The sequence below is a fragment of the Bufo gargarizans genome, chromosome 8, assembly GCF_014858855.1.
Source record: "Bufo gargarizans isolate SCDJY-AF-19 chromosome 8, ASM1485885v1, whole genome shotgun sequence".
NCBI classification, from domain to species: domain Eukaryota; kingdom Metazoa; phylum Chordata; class Amphibia; order Anura; family Bufonidae; genus Bufo; species Bufo gargarizans.
In genome coordinates this window covers 41,924,907-41,939,462 of record NC_058087.1, presented here as the reverse complement: position 1 = coordinate 41,939,462, position 14,556 = coordinate 41,924,907, and the positions used below count along the sequence as shown (strand labels likewise).

Sequence of the window (14,556 nt, the reverse complement as noted above, 5' to 3'; positions counted from 1 at the left end):
CTTTTTACACTGGAGTCAGGCTCTCTGTTTCCTCACAGATCCGTTTTGAACATATTGCAATGGAAAACCTAAGGTTCTGATTGACCTCTCATGAGATCTAACATTTTATATTTCTGGGTTAAGTGTAGCAGACCGTGAAGCAAGGGGTTTTAATCGGTTCCTCCCCTTTAACTTCATTCAGTGATTTAGAGATGTCTGATACCTGGCCCCATTTCTGCAGTATGAGGTAACTGTACATGCGTACTAGGAGGGGCCGGGAGATTAGAAAACACGTAGTTTCGGAGCAGAGAGCTCAGGTCCATTGAAGACATCATCAGGGTAAGGGGTCATGCACACAAACCTATTTTTTGTCTGTGTCCATTATTTTATTTATTTTTTTGTTTTCTGGCCCATATGTGGAACTATTCATTTCAGTGGTGCTGCAAAACAAAATGGAAATCACACGGTGTGCATTCCGTATCCGTAAGTCCGTGCCGCAAAAAATAAAATAAAAATAGAACATTCTTGTTCATTTTGTAGACAAGGACAGGCATTGTTACAAGGATCCGCAAAAAAACGTATGTAACACTGACATCGCACGGATATCATCTGTTTTTTTTTTTTTTGCGGATGTGTTTTGCGCACCGCTAAATACATACGGTCGTGTGCATGAGCCCTAAGATGTCTGGCTACCATGCTGCCGCTAGTGCACGCGTGCCTCTGGAAGTCTGCTCCAGCCCCATTCACTATAATTGGGGCGGGCAGTACTGCATGCAGAAAACGAATCTTAGACGGAAATGGTTCAAACGGATGCCAAATGTGCAACAGTGTCCGTTTTTTTTTTTTTTTTCTGTTCTTTTGACAGATCAGAAGAGCGGAAAATGAAAAGGAGATGTGAACTTTCACAGCGCAGATGTAAACCCAGCCAAACAAATATTCCCCAGCCTCCTGCTGTCCTCTCCAGTCCCACAGCCGTGCCCGGCACAGGATGGCCTTTCCAGTGCCGACACAGTACTTGTGCTATGTGCAAAGTGGACTGACTAACTAGTCGTTTCCATATCTAAGGCAGCCCCCTTCTCTCGGTATGCATCAGTCGTGATAAAAAAAAATGGCTGGCCAGCCTCCTTCACACACACTGCTGATGACGTGCCAACATGGGAAACTCTATCCTGTGTCAAGCAGAACCAGGAGGGAAGCTGTTGGGTCTGGGACTGGCACGGACAGCAGGAGACCGGGGCACCTTTGTTAACTGAAAAGTATGAGTAAGTTGTATATCTTGCTATTTACGACAAATTCAAAGATGTTTCCTTTAGTTGGACAACCCCTTTAAGCCTAAGGAGAGTACTGGCCATCAGAGAAATCCCAGTGATAATTAAAGGGGTTCTCCATGAATTTTATAGAAATGGTCTATCCTTAGGCTAGGTCATGCGTATCTGGTCGGCAGGTTCCAACTCCAGGCACCCTGCTGACCATCTGTCCTGCAGTAGCTCTGATGCTGGAACTACACGGCTCCATACGCTGATTACCGCAGCATTGTTCCCATTCATTTGAATCTAAGCAGTGCTGCAGTACAGTGTAGTTCTGGCTTCTATTTCCAGCACCAGGGCTACTGCGAAACAGGGAATATACAGGAACAGCCAGTTCCAGGGCTGCTGTAAATTTTTTATGTTTTAACAAGAAGGTTCACACCTGCGTTGAACTTTTTTGTTCTTCTGATCCATAAGAGGAACAGAAGAATTTTAAAAAAGGGGCTCTTCTTAGGCTACATTCACATCTGCATTGTGATATATGCCGAGGATCCCGCAGCTTCCTGCCATAATGCAGGCTTTTGGCCAGACAAAATGTTGTGCATGCTGGACATGTTGTCTCGCCAAAAGCCAGCATTTATATACAGAAAGCAGCCAGATCCCCTTCAGGTGCCATTGTAAACAATTCAGAACCGGCAGGTTGAGGCATTATGTAGCTATGCCAATACAGTGAACTCCGGCAGGCTGTTCCTCTGCCTGAACAGGCTGATGGATTTAACGATGCTGATGTGAATGTAGTAGCTTTATTTTGAGCATCAGTTGTGCATGTGTTTGTGAAAGTGCCATCAGTTAGGCTGGGTTCACATGTGCGCTATGGACTCCGGCAGAGTAACAGACTGCCGGAGTTCACCGTACCCAGTGTAGCCAGATACCACCATGCAACACCGGATTCCCATTCACTGTAATGGGATCCGGCAGTAATCTGGTCGCTTTCTGGCATATATGCCGATTTTTGGCCGGACAAAAATTGTTGCGTGTAGCATCTTTTGTCCAGCTGAAAGTCGGCCTGTACGCCGGATACGGTGATCGGATTACAGTGCGGGAGTTCACAACGCAGATGCAAACCCGGCCTTAGTACAGCAAGCAGGGATATTTTTCCCGTCAAAAATAACTGATGTGTGACGGAACTGATGCAAACTGAGCACACCTGATGCCCATTCAAACAAATGAGGATCGGTTATTTTAGTTTTTTCTGTTCTTCTGATGAATCAGAACAGAAAGCTCAGCGCAGATGTGAATGAGCCCTAAGCAGGCAATGGGCTGATGCTGAGAAATGCCTGTTTCAGATGATCTCAGAGGAAGGCAGCAATATCTAGTACCCTTATGGACATCATGGCAATTGTACAATATGACATTATTGCTAGAGTTGGTTTATAATGTGCCTTTTATTGCTGGCTGCTGAGCGAAGAGAGAAATTGTGCAACCCCAGAATAGTAATGCTCCGCAATACACCCGGCTGGCACCCCCATAGAAATGCCTATTGTCCGCAATTGCGGACAAGAATAGGACCTGCTCTATTTTCTTGCGGACCGGAAGATCGGGGCCGCGCTCCGAAAATGCAGATGCGGAGAGCCAGGGGCGTTGCTAGGGTCTGAAAACATCCGGGGCACAAGCCCAATGTATCACGCCCCTGTGAAGCCACGCCCCCACCCCGTGAAGCCACGCCCTCATGGGCCTTCGCAGTAGTTATTAACCCCTTTCAGCAGTCCTCCCTTCACAGTAGTTATTAAGCCCTTTCAGCAGTCCCCCCTTCAGTGAAAGGAGGACTGCTGAAACGGGTTAATAACTACTGTGAAGGGCCTAGCCGTCTGGGCAACCCAACAGATCATCCCCTCAGTAATCCGTATCCTGCAGTAACTTAACTTTAAATCAGCGCACATCTCATTACTATCTTGACTTAGACACTCAGCTCCAGTAACAGGCAGTGCGGGCGGCGCTCACTCACTGACGTCACGGCCTGCACCACCTAGTGGGAGGAGCAGGCGCGTGACGTCAGTGAGCGAGCGCCACCAGCACTGCATGTTTCCGGAGCTGAGTGTGTAAGATAGTAATGAGATCATATAAGCGCTGTTTTAAAGTTCAGTTACTGCAGGATACGGATTAGGATGGCGGGGCTGTGCAGCGCAGGAGAGTCAGAGCGGCCAACCCTGCCAGTCAGGGGCGTAGCTAGAACTGACTGGGCCCCACAGCAAAATTTTGTATGGGGCCCCCCCCTTCCATGACTATCCTGGCATCCTATATGTGCATATGTAAGGGAGAGTTCACATCACATTTTTGCGATCCGTTTAATGTTTACGTTGGAAAATGGGATACAAAAGCGCAGCACACTACACTTTGTATCCTGCAAAGTCTGTTAAAAAAAAAATGTATACATTAACATATCATTTTTTTTGATGGTGTCAGTCTGAGTCACCTGTTAACATATACATTTTATGTATACATTACCAGGGGTCAGCAACCTTCCGCACTCCAGCTTTTGCGAAACCACAATTCCCAGCATGTTCCATTAATTTCTATGGGAGTTATGAGAAGAGCAGAGCAATAATGCATGCTGGGAGTTGTAGTTTCACAACAGCTGGATCGCCGTAGGTTGCCTACCCCTGCATTAGACGAATGCCACAACGGGATGTAAAATCGGCCTTAGTGTGCCATGATAGTGCCAAGTGGCAAGCACTAGAGACAGAGAAGGGAGGTTGCAATGTACAGGGCACAGTATAGGATAGGGGGTACAGTACAGGGCAAGGGGGGGACGCACAGTGCAGCATAGGGGTACAATGCAGCATAGGGGGCACACTAAAGGGCAGGGGGTACAGTACAGCATAGCAGGCGCAATACAGGGCAGGGGGCACACACAGTGCAGCATAGGGGGCACAGTGCATTATAGGGGGTACAGTATAAGGCAGGGGGCACACAGTGCAGCATAGGGGGCACACTAAAGGGCAGGGGTCACACACAGTGCAGCAAAGGGGGCACAGTGCATTATAGGGGGTACAGTATAAGGCAGGGGGCACACAGTGCAGCATAGGGGGCACACTAAAGGGCAGGGGTCACACACAGTGCAGCAAAGGGGGCACAGTGCATTATAGGGGGTACAGTATAAGGCAGGGGGCACACAGTGCAGCATAGGGGGCACAGTGCATTATAGGGGGTACAGTACAGGGCAGGAGGCACACACAGTGCAGCATAGGGCAGGGGGGCAGAATACAGCATGGGGTGCACAGTACAGGGCAGGGGGCAAAATACAGCATATGTGGTACAGTACAGGGCAGGGGGTATACACAGCACAGCATGGGGGGGGGGGGGGTACAGTACAGGGCAGGGGGCAGAATACAGCCAAAACATGCACCTAGAAATGCTCCATTCACATGTCCTACCTCAGGAGTTGATAGTTACTAGTGGGCAGAAGGACCTTTCATGATGTCAGGAGCACGTGATCAGTCACATGAGTGGGCGGAGTCAGGCTCCGGGCTGTGCAGGAGATTGTGTGGAAATGACTGCCAGCATTACATTCGGGGCACTGGTCAAAACATCTGGGGCTCAAGCCCCGAATGTTTTGACCTAACGACGCCCCTGCGGAGAGCACATAGTGTGCTCTCCGCATCTCTTCTGGCCCCAATAGAGAATGAATGGGTCCGCACCCATTCCGGATAATTGCGGAACGGATGCGGACCCATTCTACGGACGTCTGAATGGAGCCTAGCTGCAATTCTCCAGTCTCGCCCATAATAACACGAGACTTGCTTCGTCTCCCGTCTGACGTTGCGCTTCGTTTATGTACATATAGATTATTTACCGTTTCAAAATATCATTAATGAAGCTGAGTTCAACTTCGGATTTTGGAACAGTGATTAATGTGCATGTAACGTCATAGACAAAGACATACTGATAGGGACCTTACATTGTGAGCCCCATTGGGGCAGCTGGATGATAATATCTGTAAAGCGTTGCGGAATATAGTAGCGCTATATAAGTGCATAAAATAAATAGATAGACACGAGACATAGCAAGTCTCGCATTATTTGCAGCAATATTTTCCAGGCCCGTACATTTTAGCGCACTACGTAGGAGATATTGTAAACAAAATGTTCAAACAAATCGGGTTCGAATAGAGCAATCCGAAGCAGATTCACTTAAGCCTACTGATGACATATGCAGAAGATAGGTCATCAGCATGGAAGTCTTGGAAAACCCCTTTCAAGGGTTTCCGTCATTAGAAATTTTACATCCTCCTGCCGGCCCTGTGCGCTGGGAAAATCTCGCACTCGCCAGCTTGCGCGCCTGCGCCGAATACTGAACGGCTAATTTGCATACTATAAACGTAAGAATTCTGCAGTAACGGGGGCATGAATAATCACAAGAATAGCAGAGTTAGGTGCAGCTGACAATAGCACATCGCTAATGTCAGCCAGTTTAATAGTGAAAATTCTAGTGACAGAAACCCTTTAAAGGGTATTTCCATTTTGGAGGAGTCCTGGCTTTCTTTAAAAGGGAATCAAAATGTACCTAATCTGCTTTCCTTTTCTGATTGTAGATTTTGTTTTATTCTATTTCCTGACCATGATTATGGAGGCAGCCATTTTACCTGGACTGTTAATAGCATTTAGAGAGATGCTTTATGGCAGCCACATGGGCCATAGACACAATAGACCGGAGGGACTCATTGACTTCTATGGGAGAGTTTTCTAGGCGTGCTCTGTGACCTGTGCAGAGGTCATTGTACAAGGAAGGAGTAGAAAAGCTGTGGCCATCACCTGTTGTGAATGGTGGATCCTGTTATCTGTACATTGATGATACCTTTTGTTGTAATCCTGCCTGTGGTGATAATGAGATGACTGCTGAAAAGTGACAGCTATGAATAGGCTTAGTGACCAGTGCAGAACCTGCAGCATTTTAGGATTTCTTTTACAATATAGTGACATGGAAACTTAAAAATACCATAACCATAAATTCTTAGAAAATGTGTTTAACATGAAAACTTGATTTAAATGGTGTAAAATACTGTGACGGGCACTCAACCTTTGAAACCACGGATTTACTATTTATTTGTAGAATAAAATAGTGGATAAGAACACTTGGGTAAATAATACAGTATGTATAAAATCGCAAATAGGAAAACTTGTGTATAAAATTGCAGATATGAACACCTAGGAAAAAAAATCGCTAATATAAACACCTGTAAAAAAAATCGCATAAGATGGCTATATAGATAAGCATAGATATTCGTAGGTAAAATCGCAAAATATAAATGTGTATGGTATAGTTCCAATCCTATAATCTAAGAATGGTATATGAATGGTCCTCTTACTCGATGTTGAGCAGACAATATCCACAGTTTTTCCTATGGTAAGCAATGTCAATTCAAATAAAAGATGTAGAAAAGATTCTGTAATAGTTGATTGTCGGTCTGCACCTCCGCTACTACGTGGCGTCCAGTAACCGACCTTACCTCCCTCCTATGGATAACTCCTCTTTTCTACATCTTTTATTTGAATTGACATTGCTTACCATAGGCAAAACTGTGGATATTGTCTGCTCATCATCGAGTAAGAGGACCATTCGTATACCATCCTTAGATTATAGGATTGGAACTATACCGTACACATTTATATTGCGATTTTACCTACGAATATCTATGCTTATTTATATAGCCATCTTATGCAATTTTTTTTTACAGGTGTTTATATTTGCGTTTTTTTTTTCTAGGTGTTCATATCTGCAATTTTATACACAAGTTTTCTTATTTGCGATTTTATACATACTGTATTATTTACCCAAGTGTTCTTATCCACTATTTTACACATAATCCACTTGTATTCTACAAATAAATTGTAAATCCGTGGTTTCAAAGGTCGAGTGCCAGTCACATTATTTTACATACATTTTTTGCTTATTCTCTTGACTGTCTGGGTCAACACGTGACTAGAGCACCTATCCACACCTCCAGTTGGGTGAGCCTCTATTCCTTCCTCTTTCTATAATTGATTTAAATAGTAACACATTTTTTATTAGTTTTAAATTTAAATTAGGGCTGCACGATATGGGAATTTTGTGCGATTGCGATTAGGGCCCTAGAAAATTGCGATAACTATATGCGATGCAATATTTTAAAGGAATTGTGCTAGAGGTCTATTTGCTTGGATTTTCCCATATGAGCCGCTGACGCGGCTGGGTATGACATAGTTATGGGGGATCTGTGGATGACGCTGAGTTGTGGGGGATCTGTGGAGGGTGCTGTTATATGGAGGATCTGTGGAGGGTGCTGTTATATGGGGGATCTGTGGAGGGTGCTGTTATATGGGGGATCTGTGGAGGGTGCTGTTATATGGAGGATCTGTGGAGGGTGCTGTTATATGGGGGATCTGTGGAGGGTGCTGTTATATGGGGGATCTGTGGAGGGTGCTGTTATATGGAGGATCTGTGGAGGGAGCTGTTATATGGGGGATCTGTGGAGGGTGCTGTTATATGGGGGATCTGTGGAGGGTGCTGTTATATGGGGGATCTGTGGAGGGCGCTGTTATATGGGGGATCTGTGGAGGACGCTGTTATATGGGGGATCTGTGGAGGACGCTGTTATATGGGGGATCTGTGGAAGACGCTGTTATATGGGGGATCTGTGGAGGACGCTGTTATATGGGGGATCTGTGGAGGGCGCTGTTATATGGGGGATCTGTGGAGGGCGCTGTTATATGGGGATCTGTGGAGGACGCTGTTATATGGGGGATCTGTGGAGGGCGCTGTTATATGGGGGAGCTGTGGAGGGCGCTGTTATATGGGGGAGCTGTGGAGGGCGCTGTTATATGGGGATCTGTGGAGGGTGCTGTTATATGGGGGATCTGTGGAGGGTGCTGTTATATGGAGGATCTGTGGAGGGTGCTGTTATATGGGGGATCTGTGGAGGGTGCTGTTATATGGGGGATCTGTGGAGGGTGCTGTTATATGGAGGATCTGTGGAGGGTGCTGTTATATGGGGGATCTGTGGAGGGTGCTGTTATATGGGGGATCTGTGGAGGGTGCTGTTATATGGGGGATCTGTGGAGGGCGCTGTTATATGGGGGATCTGTGGAGGACGCTGTTATATGGGGGATCTGTGGAGGACGCTGTTATATGGGGGATCTGTGGAAGACGCTGTTATATGGGGGATCTGTGGAGGACGCTGTTATATGGGGGATCTGTGGAGGGCGCTGTTATATGGGGGATCTGTGGAGGGCGCTGTTATATGGGGATCTGTGGAGGACGCTGTTATATGGGGGATCTGTGGAGGGCGCTGTTATATGGGGGAGCTGTGGAGGGCGCTGTTATATGGGGGAGCTGTGGAGGGCGCTGTTATATGGGGGAGCTGTGGAGGGCGCTCTTATATGGGGGAGCTGTGGAGGGCGCTCTTATATGGGGGATCTGTGGAGGACGCTGTTATATGGGGGATCTGTGGAGGACGCTGTTATATGGGGGATCTGTGGAGGACGCTGTTATATGGGGGATCTGTGGAGGACGCTGTTATATGGGGGATCTGTGGAGGACGCTGTTATATGGGGGATCTGTGGAGGGCGCTGTTATGCGGGACCTGTGGAGGACGCTTATGGGGGACCTGTGGATGGCGCTGTTATAGGGGATGTGTGGAGGACACATAGGGCATGAGGGGGGCCAGCTTAAGACATATAGCATCTTATGCTGGTCCTCCTCATGTGTCCTAAACTGCGCACATAACTGCCTTTTGCATGTAAAGTGTTTTACTAGTGTGTGCGTGGGTGAAACAATCTCTCTCCTAACAGGTCCGGCCTCTGTACTCACTATGAATGCAATGCACTGCAGCGAGCGGCAGCGAGGTGGCCGGCCGGCGCGTGACTGATGTCACTTAGTAACGCTCCTGCTTCCTGAAGTGGGAGGAGCGTTACTAAGTGACATCAGCTCGCTGCAGTGCATTGCATTCATAGTGAGTACAGAGGCCGGACCTGTTAGGAGAGAGATTGTTTCACCCACGCACACACTAGTAAAACACTTTACATGCAAAGCCAGTTATGTGCGCGGGGCCCCTTTATATATAATCGCAGCATTTTTGGGTCGGCCAAATCGCCATATCGCATTTGGCGATTATTGCGATTCGATTATTTTTTCGATTTATTGTGCAGCCCTAATTTAAATAAAAGGTTAGTTACTCTTTAAGCAACAGCTCATTTTCTGATGACACATTCCCTGGACACAAGCCTGTGTAGAAGTTGCCCCAAACATCGCCCTTTTCCTGCCATCCTACTTAAAAGTTCAGGAGGCTGAGATATGTGACTCTGTTTGTTGGTCTCCTTGCACTTGGGAACTAATTTAGTTGCTCAACAAGTTTCAAGGGGTTTTCTAGGAATTAAATATTGATATCCTTCAAACAGCTGATTGTTGGGGGGGTGACAGGAGTCCTGAAAGTAGGTCTTAGATATTTACAGGGGTTTTCCAGGAATTCAATATTGATGGCCTATCCTCAGGATCACAGTTTTACAGGCAGGCACAGACTTCGGATAGGTGATAAATGCAACCTCTGGGGCCTCCATCGATCACTACAATGGGGGTCCCGATGTGCTGTTCCTCCTCCCTGCACAACCGCAGTGAGTCCCAAAGACTTTGAATAGAGCGGCATGGATCATACATGGCTTCTACTCTATTCAAACTCCTCCTCATGGTAGTGAGGGGGAACAGGGGGCAAAGAACCTCCATTCTAGTGAGCGTGGGGGTCATAGCCATGGGGCCACCAGTGATTAGAGATGTATCATCTATCCTGTGGTCACACAATAATGTGAAGATTGTGATGTGTACCCTCATAGAGATTGCATCAATGTGAATGGAAAAATAATCGAGTCGTCCTTACTGCGTGTATGGCGCCCTCTGACAACTTCAACTACTCAGTTTAAAGTATATCCTATATCAGGGATGGCCAACCTGCGGCTCTCCAGCTGCTGCAAAACTACAACTTCCAGCATACCCAGACTGCCTATAGCTATCAGCCTACAGCAGGGCACGGTGGGAGTTGTAGTTTTACAACAGCTGGAGAGCCGCAGTCTGGCCATGCCTGCTAGATCATGGTTTTAGTGCAATCTGTTATGCTTTGGCTAATGGAGACTTTAAAAAAAATATATATATTTTTCCTATACCTGTGGATTACTTACAACAGAACTCCATTATGTTATGTACTAAAATTAGCTGGGATTTAATCCCATAATAACTAATCAATTGTGCTTCCCTTACAGAACTGAGCAGTATTTTGGAAGTCCAAGTGACATGGCCTCCACAGCAGAACATATAAGGGAGAGAATCAAGATGGTTTGCCTAAAGAAACAGCAACTTCTACAGCCCGACGCCTCCATAAGAGAGAGTTAAAAAGAGACTGGACTGTGATTTACCCAATAAGCTAAAGTTTGTAACGCAGCATGTCGTCCTTATCCACGATTCCATATAATCCGTGGAAAACGCCTTTTACATCCATCTCATGAACCGGTTATCTTCTCAATCTACAGCTCTGCGTATTGTAACACTATCAATCTATAAAGCCTTACTTATATACTGTGCCGTGAATCATCCCGTGTCTGAACAGCGTAGTGTTCGTTCAACACTACCTTAGCCCTACAGCTACCAAACAGGCCCGAAACGCGTGGCAGGATAATGCGTCTTGTGGCCGTTTGACAGCGGATGGGTTAAAAGCTTTACCTTATTATGGGAGTTAAATAGACGAGCATTTGGCAAACGCTTCAATTGGTGCTACCTGAAATGAAGGATCTCTCCGTGGCAAATATAGAAAGGGGAAGACTGATTTGTAAAGTGCTGTGCCTAATCGGATAATGTAGTATTTTTAGAATGTGGGTAAATTACCTGTTGTTTTTAGGCTGTAGCGTACTTCTTCTCTTGTCTTACTATCGGGAAACATTTCATTTTTTTTTTATTGTGCCATTATGCAACCTGCCCATGAAAACTTTGATATATCATACATGAAACAAATGTTTTCTTACCTGTATGGGACTATGTATTTAAAGCTGTTTGTGCCGAATGAATAAAACCATCTTTATAAGATTGGACATTTTGCCTACTGTTGAAATCAGGTACCGAACCGCAGTGCTGAGAACTGTGGAGAGAAAGATAATAATTTTTTATTACATTTTTATTTATTTTGAAGCATTAGGATTTATAGGGAAAATCTGTAATTAACCTTTAACAGATGCCAGCCAGAAATGATCTATTATCTGCCAAGACAAACAATGGCAGATACCTAAAATCTACCAAAATGTGGTGCATCTAGTTTTAGAAAACTCCACAGCATCTTCTCTTACCAGCCCTGGACCACAAGACCGCTGACAAGCTGTGGCCCAATAATTACAGTACGGTGCATGTAGAGGAAACAGTATGCCTGAGCAGCTGTTAATAGCAACCATATTCATTGCTGCCTTCATTATCTAAAGTGGATCTCCGGTGGATGATATGGGCCAGTGTGGTAGCTTTTTTCACTTGCAGACTACACACTCCATTTTAAGGCTTCTTTCACATGGCAGTGTGCAGTCCATGAAATAGCCACATTTCCAGAACCTTCCCAACCTTAGATCTATGCTGCTGAGAGTTCCAGCCCAGCTGCAGGTCTACTGTACTATAGCTGACAGCATCATAGATCACTATGAAACAGTGAGTTTGGGTCACATGAACCGCAGCCAGTCTGGGGAATGTAGCAGTTACACAGACCACACACAGCCATGTAAAAGCAGTCTTAGTGTGAGAAGGAGAAGAATTACTGCAGCCCTTTACTTCTTCCCTGCTGTCCTATAAGAAGTACATTTTAATGGAAAAAGTTATATATATAAGATAATCCACCAAAGAAACCTAATTGCACAAAAGTACTATAAAGTCCATCTAATGATGTGGATCCTGGTGTAACAATGGTTAAGAGTTATATAAAATATACTCTACCTCAAACCCATGGAAAAATATTTTTGTGATATTTTTAACTTTTATGTGCACTAACATTTTCGCATAGACGAAATATAAGACCCCATTCAGACCTTAGCTCAGACCCCCAATGTGAATACCACCCCCATTCAGACTTAAGATCAGACCTCATGTTAAGACTCGCCAGGTTAATCAGACCTCAGAGCAGATAAAAAAAAAAAAATCAACTTCACTATCCTGCTCCAGATGCCGCCGCCGCCAGTCCTGAGATCCAGCACTCTTCCTGGTCTTCCTGCCATTCTGTGCTGTGACCCGACGTTACACAGCGTGAGGGCACAGCACTCAGACGTCCTCGCATTCGGAAAAATGTTTCATATAAAAACTTGATTTCAACAGTACGGAAATTTCTGATGACATATTCTCTTTAGACTAATGCTATGCTGTCCTAAAATTACAAACAATGGAGGAAGTAAAGAATCGGTAAAAGAAGTAGAATACATGGAGTGGCTGCAAAAAATTATTTTCAGAAAACCATCCACCCTTTTAAAAAAAAAATAATAATATACATACAGGATCCCTTTAACCCCCCAAAAGTCACATTAAAATTGGAAAGACCCTCGCAAAAATGACACTTTTTTTTATTGTTTTTGAATTTAAGTATAGTTGGTGCACAGCTCAGGGGACACAACTGCATTTTAACCCCTTAATGACATAACTAATTTTAGCCTTAAGGACCAGAAACCTTGTAACTGTATGAGACCTTGAGTTTTGCGAGACGGGTTGCAGTTTTTTCAGGAACCATTTTAGGATTCATATAGTGTATTAAATAACTTTCATTGTTTTGTTTTTAGGGGAAAAATAAAAAACAGCAATTTTAACATTGTGGGATTTATTTTTACTGCATGCACTGTGTGGTAGAAATACTGATAACTTTATTATGTGGGTCACTGCAATTATAATGTTGCTATATTTTTTTTTAAAAAAATTTCTCTCCCATACTGCAGGCTGGCAACTCCCCCGATTCCTCCTTCAGGCTGACTGAGATAACAGCCAGCTAATGGGAGAAGGCTGTTTGAATCTTTATATCTCGGGCTAGGTAGCAGCTAGAGAGATGGGCCTGATCTTGAAAGCTGACAGTCTAAGATTTAAAACCAGATCAGACTCACAACATTATCTCCACTACATCGGGAGATGTATCCGTTAGAAATCATCTCGGGAGTGATAGCAGCTGAAACCTGCTTTCACTTTCAGCTGCTATCACTCTTCTGACCTGATTTTTTTTAACAGCTATATCTCCCAATGTAGAAGAGGTAATGCTTGACAGATCAGGCCTAGATCTCTACCAAGCACTTGAAATAAGGCATATAAGCAATATTGGGGGTCAGCCAATGGCAGGCGGGGTTAGGGACGAGCCTCCCTAGCGACACTAAGGATTTTTAGGATTGGAAAACCCCTTTAACTGTAAAGTACTTTTCTCAAAGCCCGAGCAGAGCTGGGGAAAAATCGTAGTGGTGGAAGGGGGTGGTCTGTCACCACCGCCATCTTTTCTTAGAACTTTGCATTTCGCTTTTCCCTTGTTATTCCTAGAATTTGTTATTTATTTTTTATGACTGCTTGGTGTTACAAGCTGTCTCCATGAACAGACTGAGGCCTAGTTCACACGAAAGTTTTTTTGTGTTCCGTATACGGAACCATTCATTTCAATGGTTCCGCAAAAAAAAACGGAATGTACTCCGTATGCATTTCGTTTCCGTTGCGTTGAAAGATAGAACATCGCCGCAAATCACGTTCCGTGGCTCCATTCAAGTCAATGGGTCCGGAAAAAAAACTGAACACATACGGAAATGCATCCGTATGTCTTCCGTATCCGTTCCGTTTTTTCTGAACCATCTATTGAAAATGTTATGCCCAGCCCAATTTTTTCTATATAATTACTGTATACTGTAAATGGCATACGGAAAAACGAAACGGAAACACAACGGAACTCAAAAATGGAACAACGGATCCGTGAAAAACGGACCGCAAAAAACTATAAAAGCCATACGTTCGTGTGAACTAGGCCTGACATTGTCTAATCTATAGGGACACAATCCTTTGAAAAGTTGTCAATTTAATATGTTTCTAGGAGGAATAACAAAGGAACCACCCAATGCAGAGTTATGAGAAAAGATACTCCAGAAAAGTTTTTTATGGGAAATACAAATATTTACTAAAATACACATCTGTTCTTTCAACCATAAAATAATTCTGCTAGGTGTAGGCAATAGAAATCTTTTAGTTACAGTTTGGTGCAAACAGGACAGTGCAAGTGGTAAGATCTGTGATATTATATAAATCTGCCCAACTGTGGGTTTATATTTGGGGC

The 14,556-nt window shown here is 44.6% G+C and overlaps 1 protein-coding gene across 1 annotated transcript in view; it reads left to right on the top strand.

Moving 5' to 3' along the window:
- Window positions 1-11,332, top strand: part of SESTD1 (SEC14 and spectrin domain containing 1) — a 127,073-nt gene extending 115,741 nt beyond the window's left edge. The window contains exon 18 of the mRNA XM_044303188.1: window positions 10,511-11,332. Within this exon, the coding sequence (XP_044159123.1) occupies window positions 10,511-10,640 (130 nt within the window). The 3' untranslated portion in view covers window positions 10,641-11,332. The remainder of the gene's footprint in view (window positions 1-10,510) is intronic.
- The last annotated feature ends 3,224 nt before the right edge of the window (window positions 11,333-14,556 follow it).